Raw genomic sequence first — 27,328 nt, 5'->3', positions numbered from 1 at the left:
GGAAAATAATTTTAGCTCCTCGCTAGGAGGGATTAAAGTCGATCACTAGAAAAATAAGGTTGTTTTCCCGGCCAAACCCGCCACGCGCGCGGGCCCGCGTGCGTGACTGTGCTGAAAAGGAAACCCTCAGGGTCGGAGGAGTTGGAGAATCCACGCTGCACGCTAGACTCACGGTGGGAGGAAAAAACGCACCTCGCTTTGCAGAAATCAGTGGTTTCCAAACAGGAAAGCGGATGGGGGGGGGGGCGGGGAAAGGCTGAAAACGCGGTAAGGAAGACGTTGCTTCTGCTGAGCGGGAGGGGAAGGGAAAGTGGAGAGGAGCAGGTAACCCCAGCTCTACAAGGGGCGCTCGGACCTTCGGGGGCCACAGCGGGGGACAGAACGAGCATCAGCTCGGCAGGAGATGAAGGAATGAGACCTAAGTGGGTGCTGTCGGCTCCTACAACATTCAGGGTCCCCCCCTCCCCCCCGCCATCATCATTGCAGAAGACCGCGGCGACAGCTTAAACAGCCCCGGTCTAGGAGCTGGTATTCTTGCACGCACGACTACTGCCAAGGCTTCTCGAACCCCACCGGGCGATTCTAAGACACATCTCAGCACATCGCACACGCCGGTGAAGATTCCGCCACACGGGGGGGGGGGGGGGGGCGGGAGGTACAAGGTGTGCAAGCTGATGTTTTCATTTCTTTGAAAACAATGGGGGAAGTTCAGAAACGTTCATTTCTCACCCCTTATGGGGAAAGACGAGTAGAATTTACACACACACACACACACACACGGAATACATTTTCACCATGATTAGAGGAGAAGCGGAGACGGCGGGACTCTGTGTTCTCAGGACGTTGGGCACATCGATGGTATAGTCTCAGCACAATCTTAGATCGCTCCTCGTCAGGTGACACCTCTAGATGAATTTTTAAAGCCAAGGATACAAGCGAGCGGGGTGATTCTGAAAGCAGAAATGAAACGTGACATTCTCATCTCGCTGGGCTTTCAGTAGGAAGGGGCTACGTCGGCAATATTTTACAACCGGCCATTCCGTTTTTTTTTTTTTTTTGGGGAAGGATGTATTCATTATCCATTCATCATTCGTAATGTTTTTGCCCAAGTTCTCTGATGTGATTTGTAAGGACACAGACCACATCAGATCTGCACACAAGCATCACAAAGAAGATGGGGAAAATGACGGAATTGAGAGGGCTTATTATTCTAATCGCAATTTGTAAATAAAAAACGGGAAGTGTCTCACAATTCCTTTTTTGTTCGACAAAGTTATGGCTAATAAAAGACCGCCCAAAGTTGCTCAGGCCTGTTTGCATTATGGTTGTGAAAGTGCACGAAGAAGAACTGAAATCTCTACGTGCAGCATTTGAAATGTCCAGTGAGTGTGCATGAAATGGACACAACTCAGGCTCATGACAGCTGAGAAGCAGTTCACAGCACTGCGAGAATTCTGTCCGCTCCGGACAGATCTGTCTCTATCCGTCCCAGGAAAACAGAAGAAAAATCACGCTGGCTGTGTTTGCACGAAGGCTTTGAATGGGGTTGCTTTCCCCGAGTCTTCTGAAAGTTATTTGTAAGATAACCCCATCCGTATCTTAACAGTAAGGATGCGCTGCTAAGAATCCACGCGTCTCCACGTGTGCGGACAGGGCCCGTGTGGTCGCAGACAGCGAGGGAGAAAGAGCCCTGAGCACATCCATTAGAAAACAGTTGGTGCTCAATAAATACTTCCTTCTTCCTCCTTTGCTATTGATACTTTGGTGAAGCCAGATGCATGGCTGCATTATGACGAATAGACAAAGGGGTCTTGCTTTTTTAAAAAAAGACAAATAGAGGGATAGCAGTGTACGTGTCTCTGTTCAGCATACAGTTAAGCGATCCAGGAAAAACAAGACAAGTCATGTGTATGCACGGGTGGAAGAGATTATATTCAGGGAGGACGATGCCAGTTTCTAGTTAGTGATGTGCTTTCCCAGTCATGGGTTAAAACCAGCGCGGAGGTGGCAAGAACCCCTCTAGTGGGGTCTTCCGTGGGGTAGGTATTTGTTGAGAGCTTGAGTTTCTTTTCCAAGCACAAATCAGGGACATCCTGGAGTTGTGGAAAAGCCTACTTTATATAAGACTTGGTGGTGGTGGTGGGGGGGGGAGATATGGCGTACAACCGTCCGAGGGGTAGGAGGAATGGTGACGATCTTAAAGAAGAGCTAGGCGGTTTCACAGTCCTACCCCACACTACCTTCTGAGACGAAGCCGTCCGTCCCCCTAGGGATGAACGTCAGTCCCCATCCGTCAGCTCGAGGACAGTCCCGCGCCGTCACCGCCGCAGCCCAGCCACCCGCGGGCACCGATGGCGGACGAACCTCTTCCAGGCTCTGCCCCCAAACAGGAGTCCACATTCCCGGGCTGGCAGAGACGCGGTCTTGTCAAGGAAAACCCCTCACTCTTAACCACAGCGCCCCCCCCCCCCACATTTCACAGAATGGCAAACGGAAGCCGAAAAGGATCTTTAGACTCAGAAAGCTAAAGGCTTAGACGGTCCAGCCGTGGCTCACTTCGAAGCCCGTTCTAGTTCAAAGCGCAGGTCCTTTCCACGCGCCACTGATCGCCGAGGGGGGGCTTATTAATCCCCCCATCGAAGGCAACGGAAGCACAGCGCGGCACAGACTTCCATCTGCGTGCTCATCCTGTGAGAATAAACATTCTGGTTCCGGTATCTATCCATGCTTCCCATTCCCTTCACGGTTCCCATCGAACCGAGAAGAAGGACACGTGGCAAAGGCCGCCCGTGGTGGAAGCTACCCTTTTCACCCAAGAGAAAAACCCAGGTGGTACACACCAAGGCACGGGACTGGAGAAATCCTTTCCAGAACATTCCCTGCCTGCGTCTTTTCTTTTGCTAGCCCGGTGAATCGCATTGAACGGCTGCTTTTCCTACAAGCCACGTGCGCACACACGTAGTAGCCGGGACATTTGGCTACCAGAGTGGTTTAAAAGCGCGGCCAGGATCGGGACCCATCTCGACCAGCCGTTCTTCCGAGTCCCAGGACCTCCACTGCGGGGGAAGCTGCTGGCACCGTGGCTTCCAGAGGAGCAGGACAAGGCCAGAGGGAACAGCCACAGAGCGGGGGGTGTGTTCAATCGCCGTGGAGGTTGTGTTTAAATACTTCAGGGACGAGTCTCTGGGGGAGTCCGCTGGCTTCCTAAGTAGGGCATTGGAATCACTGGCCTTGTTCCTTTCTCTCCATCCCCCTCCCCCTGGCCCTAATCCCCCAGGATCCCCGTTCCTGCCGGCCACGTGACCCAGCACACACACTCAAAGCAAGAAGGCCCCGGGGCCAGGGATCCACACCTGGAGCTGGTGTGCCAAAGGAAACCGTCCGATAGAGCAAAGGCACGCCAGACAGACAGTGCGCTTTCCCGCGAGTCTCATTAAACTCTAGGCTTCCTCTTGTAGCTGTGTGGATAAACGTTTGCTACATTTTTTTAGGTACTGGGGATTGAACACCGAGTGTGGTACTTGCTAGACAAGCACTTTGCCCCGGAGCTACAGCCCAGCCCTGAAGTTGGTTATTTGTTTGGTCGTGGGACTTGAACTCAGGGCCTGAGCACTGCCCCTGAGCTTCTGTGCTCCAGGCTAGCCAGCACTCTGCCACGTTGAGCCACAGCGTCACTTCCTACGCATCCTTGTTGTGAAACTGAACAGATAATTGGGAAGGCTGTTACTTCCTTGGCAAGGCACGGTCATTTTTGGTAATTATTTGCTGCGGATGGCTGATCAAGTCCCCGGGGTTACAGCTAGAAGGCGGTTGTCACTGCGATTCCCTTGTTCTTTCAAATGACTAGGTTGGGGGACCTAGGAATTCAGGATCTGGAGTCTCTATTCATGAAGAATCGTTTCCTTCTTTCTGTAGGTGTTATTTCAGGATTTCTCTAGGGTTACTTATTCCAGAGGATGCGTAAGCGAGTCTATCAGCAGGGCTTAGCTCTCGTTACGATCCGGCCTCCCGAGAGGCCTGCGTGTTCAAGTCACCGGCTCTCTAGGAAGCTGGTAGAAGAGGTGATGGAGACCTTTAGAGGGGTAGCCCAGCGGGAGGGTTTTAGGTCATTGGTGGGGTGGGGTGGGGGGGTGCCTTGAAGGGACGGTGGACCTCTTCTCTCGTTCTCTTCATTTGTACTGACAGCCCCTGGCCATGAGGTGAATGAACCTCAATGGTTAGAGACGGAAATTTCCAGCATGGTGAGCCCCGGTAACCCTGACCTCTTTCGAATCTCCTATTCTCGGGTGTTGGTACAGTGACCCGGAGTTGACGAAGGCTTTGCTTTTTCTTCAGTTCATCGCTTCCAAGACTCGGTAGGCCTTTTCACCTGGCCGCCTCAGTATGTCTTCAGCTGAAGATTCCTTTCCTTTTTGCTTACCACCTTCCAGGCAGCCGTTGCTGATACAGTCCACCTTCTGGATTTATCTTCGAATTCTTTTTTCTTTCTCTCTCTCTCTTTTCTTTTTTTTAAAAAAATTTTCTATGTGGTTTCGACTTTTCAAAGCAATCTCCCTATGTCTTGAGCTATTTCTTCAACTCAACCTCCCGGAACGCGAATTCTATTCTCAGTAGTGAGCGCTCTTTTTTTTTTATTTTATTTTTTTCCTTCTTCCTATTTGTCTGTTGAATTTTTAAAATGGAGAACTATCACGTTTAGTTCCAGAGAACCTTCTCGGTGTCCCAATTACATCTATGTGTTAATTGCTTTTATTAATGGTCTCCCTCCCTCTCTCTCTTCCCCTCGGTCTCTTTATAAACGAAGCTGCCAGCGCTGGCTGTTCCTTCTCTCTCTGGTTACCGAGTCTTCATCGATTTTTCATTACCCACTCCTTTCCGTGTGTGTGTGTGTGCGTGCGTGCGTGTGTGTGTGCGTGCGTGCGTGCGTGCGCGTGGGGCTTCACATCCCGAGTGCTCTAGCAAAGGCGGGATGTTCTCGATGGCATTGATCATAGGGAGAGAACAGTATCATTTCACCATCCACTCTCCCCTCTGGGCAGATGTGTCCAGATGGAAGAAGAAGGTCTGGAATATTCCGTCTGCCCAATTCAGAACAATGCCATTCGGTTAAGACCACGTGCTCTAGTATCCAGGCCGAGAGACGGCTGCGGATTTTATGGATGGAGGTGGTTTACAAGAACACGGATATCCTCATCATCTCCAGATATAAATTATGTTTTGCTATACGTACACGCGGGACCCAGACGTGGCTCGGTTTCAGTATTTATTTCGGAAGATACAGCATCGCTCTATCAGGCCAAAATATTGTGTTAGGACAACACCAAAGCACGAAGGCTGGAGAAAGGGGTGATCCCGCTGACAAATGAGTTGTTTCTAAACATGGCTTGGCTACAGAGGCTTGACGCGTATCCACGGTACGGAGCGTCCAATTCAGTTAAAAACGGGACGTTTTAGAGGGTGCTTGCTTGGGGCGGCCGTCTGGTCGGGAGGGAGGAAGAGCGTATTCAGAGGTCGGTTCTCTGAATCTGCTCCTCTTCTACTCTGAGTTCTTGACCGTCAAGGAGAGTCTTTTTTTTTTTTTTTTGCAAGTCATCTTCGGATGCAAAGCTTTTTGTGTCTTTTCTTTTTTTCTTTCTTTTTCTTCTAGCTCATTTCCACTCTCCAAGCTCAGTTCCGAGTCCCTTTTTCTAGGTAGCCTCGGTTGACACGAGAGCAGCGGACGGCCCGTGAGAAAGCCTCTCTTAGAAAGTGTGACCGTCAGACCCATCGTACGGTTTACAATGCCCACGGCGGATGTGGTTAAAAAAAAGAAAAGAAAAAGGAAGGGTTTCCCCCCCCGACTCTGTGGAAAAGGGGTCAACCTGCTCCACGATGCCCTCTTTCAAACTCAAGCGCCGCGATGGCTTTCCCAGCCCCCCCGCTTTCTCTCTTAGGAGACAGAGCATTTTTGATGCACCTTCAAGATTCCATTTATATCAGTGACATAATGGTGTCAGCCCTTTGAAGGAAGAAAAGAAGCAGGCAGCCATGGGTAGGATATCCTTAAGTGCCCAAGAATCAATTACATCCTTGCTGAGACAAGAGGCAATTTTCCCATTTCAACCTCACAGACGTGCCGACTGGCAAATGAGGGCGGGCTTGGTGCTTCTTTTTATTATAATTAACAATTTAAAAAAAAAAAAGCCCCGTGTTAGAATGTAATTAGCTGTTTACCAGCTCTGACGGGGCACAGGTTGTAGCGAGAAGACTGCTTTAGGATAGGAGCTGCTTTGGAAACGTGTCGGGAAACAAGCTTTTCCTGTTCATCCTCCTCCAGGGACGGTTTACAACCCCTCACGTGGCTTCTGGAAACTTCCGGGCGGATCCGGCCTTCTTAGAGGAAGTCACCGGTTTCCCTCTTCACAGATACTCAACTCGGTCCATTGGTCCTCTACTTTCTCTCTCCCTTTGGCTCTTGCTCACCACCAGGGTAAAGCACCTGTATCTCCGTGGAGGCTGTGGCGAGTACTCGCTTTCTACGCACTGAGTACTTCTTCCATTTCTGGGCAACACGTGAACTCAGCGGACTCTAGCCACAAGCTCTCTGATGACGCGCGGTGGGGCCGTGGCTATACCGCCATCGACGAGGCGCCACGCTGGGTTTGAGACGATCTCTCTAAGCCTCTGGGTCTTGAGCCACGGTGCTTTGTCACCTCGTTGAAACTATTCGAGTCAATGGCACGGAACATGGAAGCTACGTTCAGTCAGATGTTTTAGAACGGTGCTCGAATCTTCTCCCCTGCACCACCCAGGGTATCCTGCGTATGGGAGTAAGTAAGTAAACTCTAATAATGGTCAGCTTGCCTGCTTCTTGCTCGTACCCCGTCTTTTCCTAAAGAAAGAGGAGTTGGGAACAGCTCTCACAGGACTGTGAGCAGAGAGGGGCCGTCGTGTCTCAAAAACGGGGGCGCAGGTGAGGGCCCCCCACCATGATTATAGAACACAAGGGTGCCAGAAGGATACCACTAGGCTTCATACTTAAGGAGCAGGAAGCCACGTCTCGGGGCCTGATAGTTCCTCTTTCATCTCCCAGCTGTACTGTTCGGTAGGGCGGGCAGCTCACAGAACCATTGCCCAGATTTCTTTTCCTCAAAGGGTCCAGCTTCCCTCGACCCTCAGAGGGGCCTGTGGTCTGGTATTTAAGGGGGGCTGGTGATGGTGGTGGTGGTAGTGACACCCTCACAGCTTGGAGATTTATTTACTTTCATTCAAAAAAAAAAAACAACAACAAAACACAGCCGTGATTGTTTTGTTGTTGTTGTTGTTGTGTGTTTTGACTCGGCGTGTCTCTTTGATGGAGAAGTACTTGGTAACCACTAGGCATTTCAATAGATCAGAGAGATTCATTACCCCGGGGCGGTTTTTCATTTTCAGATAGAAATGAGCAGAAATTATCCAATTTCTCTTCTTTATAATCACGTCCAATACATTTAGTGTCCAATTCCACACTGCCCCTTGATTTATGGCATTTGCCAGATTCATGGAGATCTGATCACATTAAAGAAAATAAGTGCGATGGCTCTTAACCCTTCCAGCACCACGGGCAGACAAAGACTGGAACAGCACAAGGAACAGCTGCCGTGCGTGCGTGCGTGCGTGTGTGTGTGTGTGTGTGTGTGTGTGCACGAGCCAGCGCAAGGCCCCAGGTTCAAACTCCAATGCCAGATTAAAAGAAAAGAAGAAGACAGGAGCCCCGCGGGCTGTCCTTGCGTAGGTAGCCAGCGTCCCGCCTGGCTCCCGCTGTGCTGTCGTCTCCCGGAGCTGCTCAGAGCTGAAGGACTCGGGCAAGGTCACCCTGTAATTTTCCCTTCCAGTGTTTGCTCGCACACACACACACACACACACACGAATCGCCCCGCATCTTCTTGCTGACCCCGAGGGCTCCCAGTCGAGAGGAACATCCTGCTCACGGCTCGTCTGGCCCGAGTCTGCTGAGCCTGCCCGGGAACTCTTCCTGCCTCTCCCAGCTTCCTTGTCCCCAGTGCCCATGTTCCCTGCCGCCCGGGGTCACCTGGGCTCACCTGGAGTCAGCCCCGTCCATTTCCAGAAGCCCGGCTCTCCTGGGCTTCTTTCTAGCTCACGTGGTCCCTCAAGAGCCCCTCTCTCCCCGCTGCTCATGGGGGGACCCTCGTCCGGCTCCCCAAACACCCCGCACCCGGCTTTCAGGGGTGGTGTCTGTGTGCCTCAAGCTTCCCCTTTGTCCTGCAGGAGTAGATGCTTCCATATATATATATATATAATATATATCCATATATATCTATATCAGATTGACAGCCTCCTGTCCCCGCTCCTGAGTAGCAGGTGCTACACGGATGCACTAACACACTTGGCTTTACTGGTGCTGTCTGGCTTTATTAGAATCCGTCTTCGTTATCCCTTTCAGTGCTGTCTAAGGAAACGTTCCATTTCCAGAGTCTTTCCTCCCCCTACCTCTCCTGGCTGACTATACTCTCAGCATCTCAAGGCCTGGAGACTTCCTTTGATTTTTAAGCCATTTTCCTCATTCTGTCAGGGGAAGGAAACATTCGGATGGGCAGGCGGTGACAAAGGAAGAGTTTCAAGGAACCTTAAAAAAAAAAAAGTAAACGCACACTGGGCGCCAGTGGCTCGCTGCTAGAATCCCAGTCACTCAGGGGGCTGGTTCGAAGCCAGCCTGGGCGGAAAAGTCCCTGAGGCTCTCATGTCCAATGAACCACCAGGAGACGGGGAAGCGGTGCTGGGGCTCAAAGTGGTGGAGCACTACACAGCCATGAACAAAAGAGCTCAGGGACAAGTGCCCAGGCCCCGAGTTCAAGCCCCGAAACTGCCAAAACAAAAGAAGTAAAAGCAAGCCGGGCAGCCGGGAGGGTTCAAGGAGGGGGCGCCGCCCTCTGTTGCAGGGGGACCGGTAGGCGGAAACGCATTCTGGCCCACCAGTTTCCATCCAGAGGCCAAACGGCGGAGCAAATCTGCCTGCGGTCCTCCTATTGGCCTCTCACCTGTCACTCAACGTGCACTTCCTCCCCCCCCCCCCCACTTCCTGTCCCGTGTCTATAAGTAGCCCCCCCCGTCTCCCTGATCTCACGCCGGCGCCTGCCAGCCGGGGCTCGACCCCAGGGCGGCCGGGGTGCGTTAACCCCCATCCACGAGCGGGGACGGGCGGCGGGGGCGGGGGGGGCGGGGGGGCAGGGGGGGAGGAAGGAAGGTCGGGGTCGCGAGGAGAGACGGAGAGAGCCAAACCCGCAGCGGAAACCCCGAGGAAGCCTTCACTTGCCAGAAGCGTCTATTCTGTCCCGGGGAAGAAAAATGGCTCCGTGGCGGCGTGTTCGTGAACTCACTTCAGTGGGGAGCCGGGCTGTGCGCAGGGCGGCCCGGGGGGCTGGCAGGACCCCGGGTGTGCATCTCGGGGGCTGGGTAGGGACGGGTTCCTGGATTCTGGGTGATGGCGGTGTCATCGCCATCCTGGGGGTCCTGGGGCTTGAACTCACGGCCCGGGCTCTTTGACTCAGGGCGAGCGCTCTGCCCCACTGAGCCGCGGCGCCACCTCCGGCTCTCTGGTGCCTCACGGGAGGTCAGACTCTCACGGACTTTGCCTGCCCGGGCTGGCTTTGAACCCCGGTCCTCAGCTCTCGGCCTCCGGCACGGGGAGGATTGCAGGCGTGACACGGACGCTGCCCCGAGGGCCGGGGTGGGTGCGGCCTCCTCCTCCTGCGACTGGGCGAGAGGCCGGGAGGTCACGGGAGGGGCGAGGCCTGATGTGGGGTCTTGGCCAGGCGTCATCTCCTGAGTCGGGACACGCACCTGCTCTCCTCGAACCCCAGCCCCCAAAGTCTGCTGACTCCCTGTCAACGGGAGGGGGTGGGGGTGGGGGGGGGAGAGGCCCAGCCCCTTCTCAGCTGAGGTTCTGGCCACGGTCAGGGACTGTGGGTGAAATCGCCCGTGTTCCGCCCACCAATGCAATGCAACCGTGCAGAACCGCAGAACCCAGGCTCTGGAGCCCGGGTCACGCGAGACAAATGCCGTCCTGGAGGGCAGAACCCAGAAGGAGGGAGACAGCGTCGCAGTCCCACCGAGACCCCCCGAAGAACGCACGACGCGAGACCGCGCGCCCACGGGACTTTCCACTCACCCTGAGGCTGATGGGGTCTCAAAGGAAGGAGAAAACGGAGAAGGAGGAAGGGCAAACACCTCCGGGCCTATTGCTGCCGGGACTACAGGCGGCAGCAGCGCTACTCAGAGCCCTGCGGTCTCCTTCGGACCAGAGAACTTGTTTTCATACGAATCAGAAAGCCAGGGATAAGACAGTGCAAAGTAGGGGTGAGTGGTAGGAGTTAGGGGCGCACTGTCAGCTAGACAGTGGCAGGGATTTTGTTTTTGGTCTCTTCTATTGGATGCTTTTGTCTGGCTCAGGAAGCGTTTGTGGATAACTGTGGAAAAGGAAAGGCAGGAAAGAACGAGGGACGGAGACCGGCATTTGCAGCAGGACTCGGCATCCCAAGGAAGTCAACGTCCGCCACGCGTCCACCACGGAGGCGGCGGCGGCCAGCGATGAGAGAAGCTGGAGTGAGGCGTGGGTCACGCGACGGTGGGAAATGCCGTGGGCCGAGCGCATACATGTTTGCGAACCACCTCGCCAGCGGCAGTCATGGGGAAGGCGCGAGACGGGCGCGGGGGCCTCTGGAGCTGCCAAGCACCTGTCGGCCGGCAGGTACGGGAGTCCACGCGCGAGGGTAGAAGCAAAGGCGGGAAAGCAATTTGGCAATGGCCGGGGCGGGGTGGGGGGGCTTTACAAATGGCTCTGCCCTTTGACTCCCGAATCCCACAGTCAGGAACCGGGCCTCAGAAAATAACCACACATCCAAAGGCCTTTTCAAGGAGGCGCCAACCTCAGCGCCATTTATAACACTCTTAGATTCGTTCCAGTCTAATATGCCTAGTAACACATTTAAATGACTGATTTTGGTATTCTCCCATCCCATCCCAGGGCTGTGCTTTCTTAGTCCTTGAAACAGTTCCCAGGAATAGCTAAAGGAGTCAGGAAGCGGTCATCCTGTGTTTTAAAATACAATCTAGAAGACCTGGGTCTTGAAAGTTAAAATACCACCTTTTCTAAAGCCTACCCAAAACACATTTAGAAAAAGCACTAAAACGTGAGGAGGAATGAACACTGTCGACACCACTGGAAAAGAGGGTTTAGGAAAGATGACGGTTAGAAAAGAAAGGCAGAGAAGAAGTGTTTAATATTCTCCTAAATACCCCTCCGGCGTTCTTACGAACCAAGACGGTTGTAGTGAGTCCAAGGAAATCTACAGGCCTGGGTATTTTGCCTCTCATGGCGAGTTAGTTCTCTGTCTTGAGCAGTTTGTCTCGAGTAGGTCTATGGTATAGGCCCCCCAGCACTTAATTTTCAAAAACTCTTGTTGAAAATCCCCTCATTTGGGTATGCACATTTCAACTCGTGTGTGTGTGTGTGTGCGTGTGTGTGTGTGTTCATTCATTAATTCATTAACACACAATGAAGAAAATTGTTACACCTACGTGGGTTTCAGAGTCTACAAAGGAAACGAACTAAGAGACCCACAGCATGGAGCCGAATCTTAGGCAGGCCCCTCGTGCGTGCGCGCGCGCGCGTGTGTGTGTGTGTGTGTGTGCGTGTGTGCGTGTGTGTACACGCACGTGCTTGCATTCAGTGCCTGGGCTCAAAGCTAATGCTCTACGCGTGAGCCACAGATCCACTTCGGGATTTTCGGTGTCTTTTTAACTGGAGATAGGAGTCTCACGGACTTTCCTGGCCAGGCTGGTTTTGAACCACAAGCCCTCAGATCTCGGCCTCCTGGGCAGCTAGGATGTCGGGCGTGAGCTACCGGCACTCGGCTCTTTTAGAGTTTTTTAAGAAGCCAGCCTCTGAGTTGCTGACAATGCTGCATCAAACCCATTTGGCTATTATTGTTATTATTATTCTTCAAAAAGAAAATGAAGCAGCTTCGAAACAAGAAATTGGAGTGGTGCTTCAGAGCAGGCATAATCAGTGGTGAATTTGCCTCACCTATAAAATCATTATGTGTCTCTCCACGCAGAGAGCCAGGCCCGTGGTAAGCCGTTTCCACTGAAGAGTAATTCATGTTAGTGCTGTCAGTTCTTAACCGTACCGAAAACATTTTATTTGCATCCTATGCTGGTGGTACATTGTGATGGAGTGGAAATTTCACAGGGGCAGGAAAACCACTGAAGTATGCGCCTAATGAATTAAGAGGAAATAATACAGACTCAAGAAGGGGAGGCCGCGTGCGCTTTGGGAACGAGTCGTGTTCCACCCGGGGATTGTGCGTGTCGTTTATGGAAGCCGCAGTTCGCTTCCGTCCTGGTGTTTTATGGTAGCCGGCGAATGAGATGTTGCTCTGTAAAGAAGCCCGGTCTGGTTAAATACGATCTAACCACCCGGAAACGACGAGTTGGGAATTTATAATGCGATGGAGAACTTCCCGGATGGTATTAAAAAAAATGGGACGTGGAAGCGGAACGTGGCAACACACGGCAGAACCAAACTCCCGTTACTCATGGTGCACGGCGGAACCAAATATCAAGAGATTTTTGTAAGTGAGGGCCCCCATTAGAAGAATGATAGGAGAATTACAGGAGAATCGATCAAATGCCTGAGGGCAAGGCACGCTACCGATTTAGAGACAACTTCTTCCATGCATAGAAGAGAAATACTATAAAACAAGCCACAGTTGATTACTTCAAGGAAATCTCAATATCCGAACATGACGCGCCCCGTGTTCTCACTGACCCAGAAGACTAGTCAATACTTCCATCTTGTTAGGATAGGAGTTGAATTTTCTGACGATCAGCTAGAAGCCTGAACGCGCAGCGCCCTCCTGTATTAGACTCGGTGCCATGGGCTTTCGTGCAATGTGTGCCCACAGGGGTCCCGTGGGGAACCCCACTGCAAGAGAAGCTGCAGGTCACGTGGGTCGGGCTGGTGTGACTTACAACCCCCCCCCCCACACGGGTGGGGCGGTCCGGACCCCCCCCCCCCCCCGCCGCTCACCTGATCTGTAGCCAGGTCAGCATCGGGGTGGTCCCTCCCCCAAACACCCAGACGGTGAAGAACACCAGCAGCAGGGCCGTGCTGAACATCATCTGCTTGGGCTGCGACTCGGTGTTCCGGATGGCCAGGGCGAACGCGATGGCCCCCCGCAGACCTGGGGGTGGGGGAGGGAGAGAGAGAGGGGGGGTGCATTGGAAGCCGGCCTTTCTCCCCCACCCCCTGCATAGTCAAGTTGCTGAATGTACCGATCGTCGATTCCTCTTTATATTCTTGGCTGTGCCGAGGTTTGAACTCAAGGCCTCGCCCTTGCTAGGCAAAGGCAAATGCTCTGTTCCTCGAGTCATACCCCCTACCTTTGTTGTTGTTGTTTAAACTTTATTTTACAGATAAGGGGCTCTTGTTTTCGCCCGAGGCTAGCTTTAGATCCTCGCACTTGGACTTCTGCCTCCGGGGTAGCTGGGGTTACAGGCGTGGCCACCGACCCCTGTGCCTCCGGAGTAGCTGGGGTTACAGGCGTGGCCACCGACCCCAGACTGTCCTTTGAGATGGGTATCTCAGGAACGTCTTGCCTGGGCTGACCTTGAACTGCGAGTGTCTCCTGTTTCACGTGGCTGGGCTGATGGATGTGGGCGACTAGGCCTGGCTCCTTCTCGTGGTGTAGGTGTCTGCTCATCTTCCACCTACTGAAGGCTGTGTGGAGATTTACAGTGTCTGCTGGTCACAGATTAGGCTGCTACGATCGGCATGCCGTTTTTTTTTTTCTGTGTATGTGACTTTGCTGATATAATGCTCCCGGGTACCATCACGGAGAGCGCCAATGTTCCTATGTCTAGTTTGTAAAGAAATGACCAGCCCGTTTTCTGAAGTGGCTGAGCCATTTTACATCCCCATCAACGGTATAAAAATCACCCAGATGCGGGGCGGGGGGGGGGGGCGGTGGAAAGGTGGGAGAAAAACGAGGGAGGAGGTAACAAGTTTGATAAGAAATGTATTCCTTGCTTTATGTATGAAACTGTAACCCCTCGCCCCTCTGTACATTACATTGACAATAAATAAATTAATGTAAAAAAAATCACCCAGAGTTTCCGCATCCTTGTCTGTTTTTTTCCCCCCCTCTCCTTTTCTGGTTTTATCTTTTCTCCTTTAATAACAATATGCTAATTGAATTTGTATAAATCCATATTAAATATTCTTGAAGAGACACTAAAGGTCAAGTGCTAGAACTTCCAAGTGCAACGATATTAACAAACATGGAAATGTAGACTTGAAGAATAAACGCGAGCTCTGGCGGGAAAGGAGGGCAGACAGAGCGAAGGCCTGGGGGGGGGGGTCACACAGAACCTCCTCCCCCCTCAGGGTATTGGGGGTCACAACAGAGAGGCAGGGAATCCCATTATCTTGGTAGGAAGGCTTGAATCACATACATACAATTTCAATAAGCCAGTTCTGATCATGTTTAGTAGGACACTAGGTTTCCAAATCATTATTCATACGTTAACTAATGAGGGCTAAAACCCCAGGCGCGGGTGGCTGGTGCCTGTCATCCTAGCTCGACTCAGGAAGGCTGAGATGTGAAGATGGTGGTTCAAAGCCAGCCTGGGCAGAGAAGCGCAAGGGACGCTTGTCTCCCACGAATCACTCCAAAGCTGGAAGCGGAGCTGAGCGCAGAAGCTCAGGGACGGCGCCCAGGCCCTGACTCGGAGCCCCAGGGCTGGCCGGAACGAACGACCTTCCTCTCCGGGAAGAACGCACGCTGTCACTCGGGGATGCGGACGTGGCGGGGGAGCCCACGGGCCCAGGGGGAGACGCCGGGCGGTGGGCCATCGCCGTGCAAGCCGAGAACAACCTGCTAGCTCTCCTTCCCTCCCGTGCAGGTGGCTACAGATGTCCCCAAAGCAGCCTGAATCAAACCCAGGCCGCGTGACAAGTCACCTTGGCGTTTTCCTCTTACTTATGGATATTTGTAAGTCTTTTTTTTTTTTTTTAAAGTTTTTGTGAGCGAGATGAAAAACCGGCGCCGGTGACAACTCGCTGTAAACTCTGGATCTCCGGGGCAGGCTAGCGAGCGATCGTTAACCTTCCTAAGCGTGTTTAATAATGGATCATAATCACGCGAAACCGGCGCGACGATGCTCGTAAATCTAAATTAGCCAGACACGGGCAGTTCCTGGTTCCAGAGTGGGCTCAGACGAGGGTATGTGGCACCTACGGAGACTGAGGTAGGAGATGGAGAGTTCGAGGCCAGCAAGAGCTACATAGAGAACTCAAGGCTAGCTTGGGCATATATATATATATATATATATATATATGCATATATGCATATATGTGTATATGTGTATATACATATACACATATACACACACATATATATACACATATACATATATACGTAGAGAGAGAGGAGGGAACTATGTGTAAGCATATATCTCTATTCACAGTATATCTGCTAATCTCGCCTTCTAAAAACTGAAGAGCTTATCCGTTAGAAGAGACCCAACGCAGACATGGCCGAGAAGAACAGGACCGTTGTAGGTGGAGACATTTGCTAATTAGGGCCCCCTCCCTACCCTCGTGGGACTGGGGTGCCCTCGAAGAGCTCAGGGGTGCTGAGGCGCCCTGGCTTCTGAAAGATCAAGGTCCCCTCCTTTCCCACAAATGCCTCCATCACCCTACTTGGTACTTGCTGGGCGCCCACCACGACATGGACCCCCCGGGGATTTCAGAACGGAAGACCAAGCGATCAGAAACCGGCGTTGAGCTCGCGATTTTCCTGCTAGCCAAAGGGCACACACCGTTTTGCTCAGAGACACGAGGAAACCCAAACCCCGTGGACACCAGTCCTCCCCCCGCCCCCGCATCCTTTGTGACCTCCTCTTGCTTTTTGATCTTTCTTTCTTCTCTCTCTGTTTGGGTCAATTCATCGACAGTTCTGTCCGTGGAGGTGACACCGTTTCATTTTTTAAATAGGTTCACTCTGTCGAGATATATATATATGTTTTTTTTTTCCTATTTTGGACAAATTCCATAGGCCCCGTTGGACACTTAGCAGCCCCCAGGGATGAAAGAATCACCCACCATTAACCATGGTCCCGTCTACAACCCGCCTCGAAGGGATCCTTGTGCTGACGACGTGGACGCCCCGTTCAGTTCATCGCGATGGAAGGCGGGCGGAGCAGCGAACGCCTCCCAGCCAGGCCCCGCGTATCTCCAAAGAGCCGCAGTGGAGCTTTCCACCCGTGCCACGCGGGCCGTCCACGCGGGGACTGAGCGCGGGTCCACTTCAGAGAGCTACACGACGGTCCAAGCCACCGCCAGCAAGCGCCGCCGTTCTGCCGTCGTCTTCCCTTTTGGAACACAACTCATTGTCGTCTTAAAAAAAAAATATATGATTCCTTTCGTTCCAAGCGCTGTGAAGAGGGTTGATTTCAAAGCCGTGACACCTCCTCATCATCAGTGTCCCAGATCAAAGCCTGGCGTAGGTCTGACACTGAATTATGGATGGCGTTTCCCCCTGCTAACGTCTCCTGATCTTGCAAAGTCGATAAGTCCTTCCGGCAAGAACGGCAGCCTGCTTTCAAAATACACCCCCCCCCCCCATAGTGCTGCCTCGCTCTGCACATGGGGTCCACGCTCAGTTCCACGCGCTTTCACCACACCCAAGTGAGGCCAGCGGATTGTGTTCAGGGGGGAGAAAGAAAACCTGCATTCAGAAATGAATCGACGGGGCTGGGGATAGGGCCTAGGGGCAAGAGCGCTTGCCTTGACTACATGAGGCCCTGGGTTCGATTCCCCAGCACCACATATACAGAAAATGGCCAGAAGTGGCGCTGTGGCTCAAGTGGCAGAGTGCTAGCCTTGAGCAAAAAGGAAGCCAGGGACAGTGCTCAGGCCCTGAGTCCAAGGCCCAGGACTGGCAAAAAAATTAAAATGAAATAAATAAATTGAGGTTTTTCTGGAGACGAAGTCTGCCTTAAGACAAGCAGAACTCTCCTGCCCTCGTCTGTCTTCCTGAACTCGAATCATTTCATGAAGGCGACTGGGAAGCGATGTAACCCACGCGCGCGGTGTATTTACACGAAATGCAGTTTGTGTTTGGAAGCCCTGGGCGGCCGGGGAGGGAACTTGTAAACCAGATGAGCCTTTCCGCGGCTCCCAAAGCGACGGGCGCGGCTTCGGAAGGGTCTTGTCACCATGGATGCCACGGCGGTGTCGTGGTTCGCTGTGGAGTCTTCTCCGCGGATGGCTGGAGTCGTCCACGGAGAGGCCGTGGCTACTGAAAGATGGAGGGAGGGGCTCAGCCTTGCCGGAGCGGTGCCCAGACCCATGGCCAGGCTGGGTCCCCCCCAAAGGTCAACTTGAATGTCCTGTTTGATAGACAAGCGGCCCCCGGAGGGGGCGATGTGTTGTCTGGGAGAATACTTGGCGGCGGGGCCCGTGAGCATGCGTGGCTTTCTCCAACGCTGGGCCGCTGACGGTACCTCCGGGGTCCCGTTCCAGAGGCTCAGGGCTGTTGCCAGAACATTCTCCCATGTCGGTGATACCCCTTAATAAGGAATTATGATCTGGCCTCAGATAGCAATTGTTTCTTGCGCTGAGAAACTTGAGAGCTAGCTTATTATTATTATTATTATTTTCGTCGTGAGCGATGTTATCAATGAGCTCGATCCATGGGCAGATCGGCTCCGGGGTAGCCTTGGAAATGACCACTGTGGCCAGAGCACTGTGTGACGGAGTCTCTGGCCACAGCACCTTGTCTTGGGCTTTTCCGGGGTGTGGGGGGGGTGTGTGGCAAGAAGGATGGGAAAGCGGGGCTTCGCCTGCTCTGTGTGGACTCCCTTGGCATTCCGAATTCAGTTCGACTTTATCGTTCCCTTTATGGAATAGCGGGCTTCACGAAGCCATTGCCACGCTTGCGGACTGGGCATCTCTGGATGGCGGCAGAATGTTCCTTAGCAGCGTAGCGTCCAAGGCCGGGCAGGACATTTCCCATGTCAACCTCTTGGGGGGGGTGGCGGGGGGGGGGTCAATGAAATAATTTCTCACGCACACTACTATTCAGATCCAGAAGAGTGTGGAGTGGGGGCCACGGCTGGGACTGGAGGTAGAACTTCAGCTCCTGTCCTGGGAAGGAAAGGGGGAGAAGGTGCCCTGGCCGTCAACCCTTCTTTACAACAGAGACCTGAGAGACCAGAGACGGGGGGGCCCAGAGACGGGGGGCCCAGAGCCGCGGCGAGGTCACCCGGGTTCTGTCGGCCTAAGGCGCCTCTGGGCTGTCTTGCCATGGACCATGCCTAAAGAAAGGGGAAGCAGAGCCAGGCGCAACCCTAGCCACGCAGGAGGCTGAGCGCGGAGGACTGGGGTTCGAAGCCAGCCCGGGCGGGAAAGTCTATGAGACTCTTAATCTACACGGAACCATCCACAAAGCCAGAAATGGAGCAGTGGCTCAAGCGGCAGAGCGCTAGCCTTGTGTAGAAACTGCTCATGGACCATGCCCAGGCCCTGAGTTCAAACCCCAGGACTGGCACACGTACACACACACACACACACACACACACACACACACACACAACAAAGAGGAAAAGAAGAAGAAAGGGGATGAATCTCCCCGCCCTACGTGTCTTATCCACGTCACGGTTCCGTCACGGCTCACTTAAGTAAGGCGTACGGTTAGCTCCCTTCCACAGGCCAGGGAGCTGGGAGGCTGGAAAGGGTTAACTGCGAGCTGCCTCAAAGCCCAGCGCCTCCCATTTTGCCCAGACCGTCACTCCTATTTGAAAAAAAAAAAAAATAGCACGGTGTAGCAAACAGCAAAGCCGAACTTGCTGCTTAGACATGCAAGCGCAAGGGGCAGGGGATATGGCCTAGTGGCGAGAGCGCTTGCCTCGTATACATGAGGTCCTGGGTTCGATCCCCCAGCACCACATATACAGAAAATGGCCAGAAGTGGCGCTGTGGCTCAAGTGGCAGAGTGCTAGCCTTGAGCAAAAAGGAAGCCAGGGACAGTGCTCAGGCCCTGAGTTCAAGGCCCAGGACTGGCCAAACAACAACAAAAGAAATGCAAACGCAAGTCATTTTTCTTACAAACGTGTCTTGGAAGCTACACAGAGAATGAGAGTGCGTTGACTCCACGGATGGGAGAAAGCAGTGGGCGGGGTTGGCTGTGGTGGTGAGCCATTTCTCAGGGATTCTCGATGCTTCGGAATCCCAAGGCCCGCCCTCTGTGTGGGGGGCCGAGGGGGGGGAGCTGCTGGGACTCTGGCTTTCCCCCGGACTGCCCGACACGGCGGCGGTGCGGTTCAGGCGTTTCCCCGTGGCTCGTTTCCCGCATAAGCGGCTTAATCTCGCCCCACTTAGAGACCTCGCCAGGCTCATCTCAGGCACCGCGCCCGCTAATGCCTGCCCGGGGCTGAGTGGTTTCCACCTGACGGGGGGTGCGGTCGACGTTCACCGCCTCTAATGGAGAAAAAGTGCGATCCTTGTACCCCATTAGCTGCGTAGTGGCTTCCTACCAAGCCTAATTAATTGCCAAAAAAAACCCACCACGGTGCCCCAGACGTAGCCTGGGAAAACAGGATTCTAAACCACAGGTCCGTAAAGAGCTAGGGGGAGGGGAGGGACTCGAGAAAGCCTTCCGGGACCCGCAGAGCAAAGAGAAGGGGAGAGAAGTCTAGTTCTTAGAGGGGTTCAGGCTTTCAGATCCTCAGGTAACCCTTGGCTAAGAGGTTTCAAGAAATCTTCCAGGGGCTGGGGATATGGCCTAGTGGCAAGAGTGCTCACCTCGTATACGTGAAGCCCTGGGTTCGATTCCCCAGCACCACATATACAGAAAACGGCCAGAAGGGGCGCTGTGGCTCAGGTGGCAGAGTGCTAGCCTTGAGCAAAAAGAAGCCAGGGACAGTGCTCAGGCCCTGAGTTCAAGCCCAGGACTGGCACAAAAAAAAAAAAAAAAGAAATCTTCCTAAGCACACATGAGGTTGAAACTGCTTGTGGATTCAAATCACCGAAGGGTTTGAATTAAAAACAAGCCAGCCACAAGAAGCCTGTTACCCTCAGCACAGACAGAGGAAGGAGAGACCTGATGGAGACCTTCAATCCACCTGCTGCTTAAATGGGGGGGGGTGGGGGGGTGGGGGGGGGGGGTGGGGGGGGGGTGGTCCTGTCGCCAGCGTTTCCGGCCCTCGGCTCACCGAGGGGAGTTATTTTAAGTGAGACGCAGGTTTGTCCGTCTTTCGGCCTATCCCTGCCCTGCCTGGGGCATAGATGACTCTCGTCTTAGAACGCCCCGTGGTGGTGGGGGGGGTCAGTTCTGGAATAACGTTCCCAGAGCTCACAGAACAGGAAGGGACAATTCCTCGGCCGTGGTGTGAGTGGCGTGTGTGACTTTGGGGGGGGCGGTGGGGAAGCATTGTACCCCGTTCCTTCAGCCTCCCAGGCCCGGGGGGGGGGGGGGGTGGTCCAGGCAAGTCGCTCTGGCAGTGAAGAACCGGATGGGAGGGAGCACCGGGCGCCACGGAAGCGGAGGGGAGGGATGCCAGCACGGACGGGAGGCCTTCTAGAACATTCTCCCGGAAAGTCAGGTCTGAGGCGAGGGCTGAAGAACCGAGAGGACACCCCCCCACCCCCCACCTGAGCGAGAGGGGGGCGGGAGACGGACGTGGCCAGGTCTCCAGGCCTCTGTACTCCCCTCCTCTCTCCCTCGTGGGCCCGCGCTGCCCTCCCCTCTCCGTCCCCCCCCACCGCCCGCCGCCCCACGGCTCTAGGCAGGCTGCCAGGGCTCAGTGAGGCTCGGCACTCGCCCGCCTTCCAGCAAACTCCCGGCTCTTACCTAGGTTCAAATTAAATAAGAATCGCAGCACACGGATTTGAGGGGAAAACAAGAGACCCCCTGAGCTTTGCCATGAGCCCCACATCGAGGGGGAAGCGAAGGGGCATCTACACCACCCGGCACGGCCTCTTTGCTTTCAGGAGTATGGTGGGGGGGGGCGACGGGAGGGGGGTGCTTGCTCGTGGCATTCAGAGGGGGCTGGGAGAGGAACCAGAAGAGCTGCTGGGGAGCCCTTTCCCCCCGCTCCCCAACTTAATCCACCCAGGCAGTTCCAGACGCCTGGCCTTGAACTGAAAGGAGGTCTGAAGTCCGACTCCAGTGAGACCGCCATCTGAACTGTCATCGCGGGGGCCCAAGAGCGGAATTTTGCATTGTTATTATTACAAAAAAGGATTCCTTAAGGCTGAGAAGAGGGGCGGGGGGGGGTCGATTTCTCCCCCGGGGACCCCCTCTTTGGTGTTCCCATCCATCCCCACGCCGCCTGTGGGGTACGCAAGAAAACCTCTCCCAGGGAGATCCATTGGGGGGGGGCCTTTCACCGGCCGCGGGAAGGGGCGCCCTGCCCGGCCACCCCCCCCCCCCCCCCCGCCAAACACACCTGAGAACACCATCATGTGCTGAAAGTTCCGTGGGGATCTTCTCCTTCCGGCCCAGGTTCAGGAGGAAGGAGAGGGGGTAAATGTTGCAGGCCCGGGCCACAAAGATGGGCGATCTGCAGGTGGACGAGGCGTTGAGGAAGGAAAGCCACGCGGACGGAGGCGGTCTCCTCTACTCTATCCTCACCTGGGGGTGGGGTAGGGGTGGGGGGGTGGGGGTGTGGGGGTGTGGGGTGTGGAAGTCATTGGGGACCAGGCAGCTTTCTCTGAAGATTCAGGGCCTGGGCGCCATTGGATCCGCACCACTTAACGAGAAAAGACTGGAAGGGACGGGCGGGTGTCCACGCAGCCAGGCCCGCTTGCTGGAGGTCATCTGGCCCTGGTGACCCGGGGGGCAGCTTCCAACCCTTTCCAACCCGGAAAACAGGGCCAGCCTCGGCATCCCTGGGGACCAACATCTGCTCCCCACGCTGGGAAGGGAACCCCCCCCCCCCCCAGCGAGGACGGGCCTCTGCAGCAAAAGCCAGACCTTCCGTTCATGTGTCCTGGGAACCACACTTAGAAGGCCACCGTGCTTATGATGTTGGGAGCACAGCGATCGTGTCTAATTTCATTAGATCCTTTTGTGGGGCTCGAACTCAGGGCCCGGGCTCTGTCCCTGAGCCTCTCTGTGCTCCGGGCCGGCGCGCTACCGCTTGAGCCACAGCGCCACTTCTGGCTTTCTGGTGGTTCACTGGAGATCAGAGTCTCACCAGGACTTTTCTGCCCGGGCTGGCTTCGAACCGCCATCCTCAGGGCTTTAATCAAGGCCCCGATTTCTTAGGATGCCCGTCTCCTCTAGCTGGAAATCCCACCTCGGTCTCGGCCCGGGCCCTGTGGTGAACCCGAGGGGGATGTCACTAAAAGCCAGTGGTGTGTTCTCTCCCACAAAGGATACGAAGGCCCCGAGGATGAAGAGCGCGTTGAAGGTGTGGTTCTGGAAGGTGAACAGCGCCAGGCCCATGTAGCAGAAGATGACGTTCTCAGCCAGGAAGTTCATAAACTCGAACAGCTGGAAGGCAAAGACGCCGGAAGCGTGAGGCACCGACGGTGGCCTTCCACCCACGCCCCGCGGGCCCCACGCGTGCTGTCAGCCCCGAGGACCCGGCCGGCTCTCCACCCAGGGACGCGCACCCCGACGCCGAGGTCGGCGTCCCCCAAACGCCCTTCAACCCAAAGGAGACATTCTGTCCGAGGGCCGCACCCCGCCGTCCCTCGTTGGGGTGGGCGGTGGCGGGGTGGCGGGAGGTCACCCCGCCCTTGCCTCGGTATTCGGCGCTGGGGGACAGAAATTCGGGGGTGACATCGCTCCCTTCCCGTCCCCCCAGGCCACGGGTTTGGCTCACCAATGAGAGTGTATCGTGAGCCCCTTCCCGTCCACGCTTGCTAACATTCATTTCTATTTATTTATTATTTATTTTTTTAAAAAAGAATCAGCGTTTGAGAACTGTGACGGCGTGACAGGTTCGCTTATTTTAAATCGCAGGTGGTGGTTCGCCCCGTAGGAGAAGGTTCCTTGAACAGGAAGGTGGCGGTACTGATGAGCACTCTTTAGTTCTATCCTCGAACAATGTTCTTCTGAACGAATGGGTTTTTTTTTTTTTTTTAAATAATAATTTCCTTCCTGGACCTTTAATGAAAATCTGTGGGTGAATGCAATGGTTTTTTTTTTTTTCTCATGTAAATCTTTCCCAAAGGCAGTTCAAAAGAAGACTACATCAAAAGCCCCCCTGCTCCTGCCCCAGTACGTACAACGAATCGACGCTTAGAATCACACACACACGCACACACCCAAAAAAACCCAGAAGTGAAGTTGTGGCTCAAGATTTAGAGAGCTAGCCCTGGGGGCAGAAAGCTTAGGGATAGTACCCAGGCCCCAGGCCTGGCAAACAAAACGAAGATGAAAACCAACCAACCCAAATCCCCAGACTGCAACAAGGACAGATTGCAAGCCAGTCTCTTCCTAGTTCCACTCTACGCAGCTGCCTTCCACCTCACCCAAGGTCAGTACGAAAATAATGGACTTTAAAAAAAAATTTTTTTTTTAAATGCATCAGCACAACGAGCAGTATTGATTTTGTTTCTGCGAATTCGCGTTTTCGTGAACTTCCGAAGGGTAATCTTTGCTTAACAAAGCTTCCTTTCGGGAGAAAAGGAATTAAAAAAATTAAAACACACACACACACACACACACACACACACACCCACCCACCAAGTTAACACAGTGCAAACAAGACGAGGGAACTAGCACGGCTTCATGGGAAGACAGCTCCGCTGGGAAGCCGCTAGCGGCGGGTGGGCTGTCCCGCGTGGACCCCAGTCAGCAAACCGCCCTCTTGGAAAACCCACTGGGCGCCGTGCCTTTTAGTTTGAGTTATTTGCTGAGTTTCAAGACTTTGAAAGGCCCTCGTCTTTCTAAATAGAATGTGCTTACTCCTCGTTCCGACTGATCTCTATTTACACAAAAGAAGGCAATTAAAAAAAAAAATCCACTGATGACCTTTCCTGCTGTGAAACCGGCCCGCCGTTGGGTGTACAGCGGCCGGTCCTGAGGAAAGCCGGTCCACTTCCTCCACTGAGGTCAGGTGTGCTCCCGTCGGACACACTCCACATTCAGGTGGACTGGGATATCAGTGTTACTCCATTTTCTGCAGGATTTTGGTCCCGGTGTGAATTTCGTGTTGTTGCTTCATTAGTTTGTGTATTTTTTTCTGGTCGGCTGTAGGACTTGAACTCGGGGTGGGGGGCGCTGGTCCCCCGAGCCTCGATGTGCGAGCATTCCACCACGTGAGCTACAGCACCACGTCCAGTCTTTGAGTGGATTACTGAAGATCAGAGTCTCAAAGACTTTCCCGCCCAGGCTGGCTTCGAACCGTGATCCTCAGATCTCAGCCTCCTGATTAGCCAGGGTGACAGGTACAAAACAAAGTATCTATATTTCTGACTGGAAGCCTGCTATAGAGAACATCTCTGATTCCATTTTCATATACAATGGAGTGTAGCTGTGCTATGGGAACATGGTCAATGCTAAAGAATTCGTCAACACTTACAGTAAAAACGCTACTGAAAACACAAGATTTTGCTCCTGCGTTCCCCTGCTACTCAGGAAATGTATTCAAGGTGAATTACGTTCCTATCGATGATACATATATAAATATACATGATATGTATTATTTTTACTATTCATATTATAAATATATCATGTATGACACAGTATATTATATATAAAATCTATGTATACATAAATACCTAAATTTTATCGCCTATATTGTTTATATTACTTATTTATATTATATTGTAACATATATTATTATATATTATGTAATATATAATACATATCATATATAAGGTCTATGTATAGATAAATGCCTAAAATTTATTATATTATACATTAAAATCATATATAATTATATATTATGTATTTTATAGATAAATATACATATATGTGGATATATATATATATATATATATAATCTATGTATAGACAAATCTGCATCTCCGACCGATCTGCATCTCCGACCGTAACACTACCCAGTTTCTGTGTTTGAGAAGATTTGCTAGGTACTCTTTGCTTGAGAAATCCGGGGTCGCCTCTACCCTCCCGCCTGCTACCCAGCCCTCTTCCACTTGCCGCATTTCATTGCCTTTTCTAAGCCACGAGAGGCGCAGTCTGTAAGAATCACAACGAAACACTTTCCATCCCCGCCCCGAAGATGAATAGGCATCATTAAGTAAAGTTAATATAGGAAATAAATGTAGTTACAGCTGCAAGGAATTGAGCTTCATTAAACTGAATAAAGAGCGAGCAAATACCATAGCCAGATTTTTCTCGAAAACCTCAAGCATATAACGTGAAGGGGAAGGCTATTTTCTTTGAATTTTCTAAATTATATTAGCCGGTAAACACTGATAATAGTGTTCTTATTTTTGGAAGTTTTCCATTTTTGACTTTTTTTTTTTTTGGCTAGGTTTTCTGAGGTTGTATCTGCATTAAAAATAGCTTCCTCTTAAGTCGACAACTTTACAAAGTGCTTATTCTTATGCTATTGATCAGAAATATTGGTCCCAAGATAAGGAGGGTGACGGATTCAATCGATTCGTCTGCAAAGGTAAATTAAAAGCTATGACAAAGGGTTAAAACTATTTTCATTATGGGGAAGATTTTTGAGTTCAATTGTTGAACTCTGGCAGAATGGTCTAAAAATGCACTCAATAGAAGGCTTGAAGCAGACTAGAACATTGATTCTGCTGGGCTTGATGAGAAATTGGACCGTGTGAAAGAACCTGTATAAATCAGAGAAATCAATACAATGAAAGATTAAAAAAATATGACATTTGGATAATGCCATTCAATTGGAGCACCGCTATCCAATGATTTCTACCAAAGCATGAATATCAATAAATCAATAGCTGACGGACATTAAGTTCGCTTGGCTAGTTCCTTTGTAGCAGACAGTTAACATAGAGCCAGTAGAGACTGTGTAAGCGCTTGTACCAAACTCCAGAAAATTCATATTCTGTACTGATTAAATTCATCGAGCTTTCTTTCTCTGTGAGATTTATAAAAACCCCCTTCCATAAAACCTCCTGGTATTGACGCTATTGCACACCCTTGACAATCCAGGCAAAATGTCAAAAAACGGTGACTTATGACAGCAGAAGGATATATTTCTCTTTGTTTCCAAGGAAGGCAGTTCCATTTTCACAGAAAAAAAAACAAAACAACAACCCCCAAAACCTTGCAGGCATAACTCAGTTCTGAATGAGAGCTTTAGTTTTCTGACTTTGGTTGGTGGTTTGGTAGCCAATTTTTACGTTTTGTCCCCAAACCGAGTGGGGACTTGGCTTACCCTACCTATGTCCATCAGGAAAAGACTCCTGGCTGTGTGTGGATTCATGGTGGCTTAGGAAAAAAATTCGAATTTATAGGCAACGCAGAACCCCATGCCTATGTAGGAGAGAACCTGTACCGTAGCTACGCCCTAGAAGCTAAGAAACCAGCCTCCATTCTCCATTCCCCTTCATGCCTTGTGTCCACGTGACACTCACCGGCCTCAGTGTGAGCAGCAAGCCCCTCTCACGCCTACAGGGAGGTACGGTCACTTGACATTCCACCGTTTGTTTGGATTTTTTAAACATTTTTTGTTGTTGTTGTTTGGGAAACAGTTACTCTGAATGGCCTAAAAAAAGCTCACCTACTGCCAAATCAGTGGAGTACTCGAGAAGAAAGAAAAAGAAAGGAGCAGGTAAAGTCCCAACCAGGCAATCTCTTGATGAATACAGACAGCATCAGAAGGCGTCTGTAAGGGCCGCCGGGCCCTCCGCGTTTGTCCCTGAACATCCATTGCCAGCTGACAGCTTTAGCATGCCATGATGCTTCGTAAACATCTGTTGAATGAACAAAAGGAATAAAAATAGAGCTCCCAGAAACGGCTCCGCGATGCTGGAACTGTACGGTCCCTTCCTCCATGGAAGCTTATGAATATATAATAAAAATATAGAGCATGTCAATGCTTGAACTGAGTCCTCGTTCTCGAAATTTATCCTAAGGAAACAGTGTGACAAGTTATATATATATATATATGTATACATACATACATACATATATATGTATATATTCTTAAACCAAGGATGTTCCCTGCTTAAAATAAAAGGATAGAAAATAGGAAAATCACACGAAAGGAGAAGCCTATCTCGACTGGGTAATGAGGATTACACTTTTTAAAGTTTCATCACCATATGTGCTATTTCCAATGGTTAGTAATTAGACATTCTTTGTCAGATTAAAAAAAAATTCCC

The 27,328-nt window shown here is 52.2% G+C and overlaps 1 protein-coding gene across 1 annotated transcript in view; it reads right to left on the bottom strand.

Moving 5' to 3' along the window:
• The window catches only part of Slc9a9 (solute carrier family 9 member A9), a 167,017-nt gene that overhangs the window by 8,091 nt on the left and 131,598 nt on the right, over window positions 1-27,328 (bottom strand). The window contains 4 exon segments of the mRNA XM_048334749.1: window positions 13,070-13,223; window positions 21,493-21,520; window positions 21,522-21,601; window positions 22,424-22,541. Of these exon segments, the coding sequence (XP_048190706.1) occupies window positions 13,070-13,223; window positions 21,493-21,520; window positions 21,522-21,601; window positions 22,424-22,541 (380 nt within the window).

This window comes from Perognathus longimembris, chromosome 26, assembly GCF_023159225.1.
Source record: "Perognathus longimembris pacificus isolate PPM17 chromosome 26, ASM2315922v1, whole genome shotgun sequence".
Lineage (NCBI taxonomy): Eukaryota > Metazoa > Chordata > Mammalia > Rodentia > Heteromyidae > Perognathus > Perognathus longimembris.
This window is presented reverse-complemented; position numbering and strand designations above follow the sequence as displayed.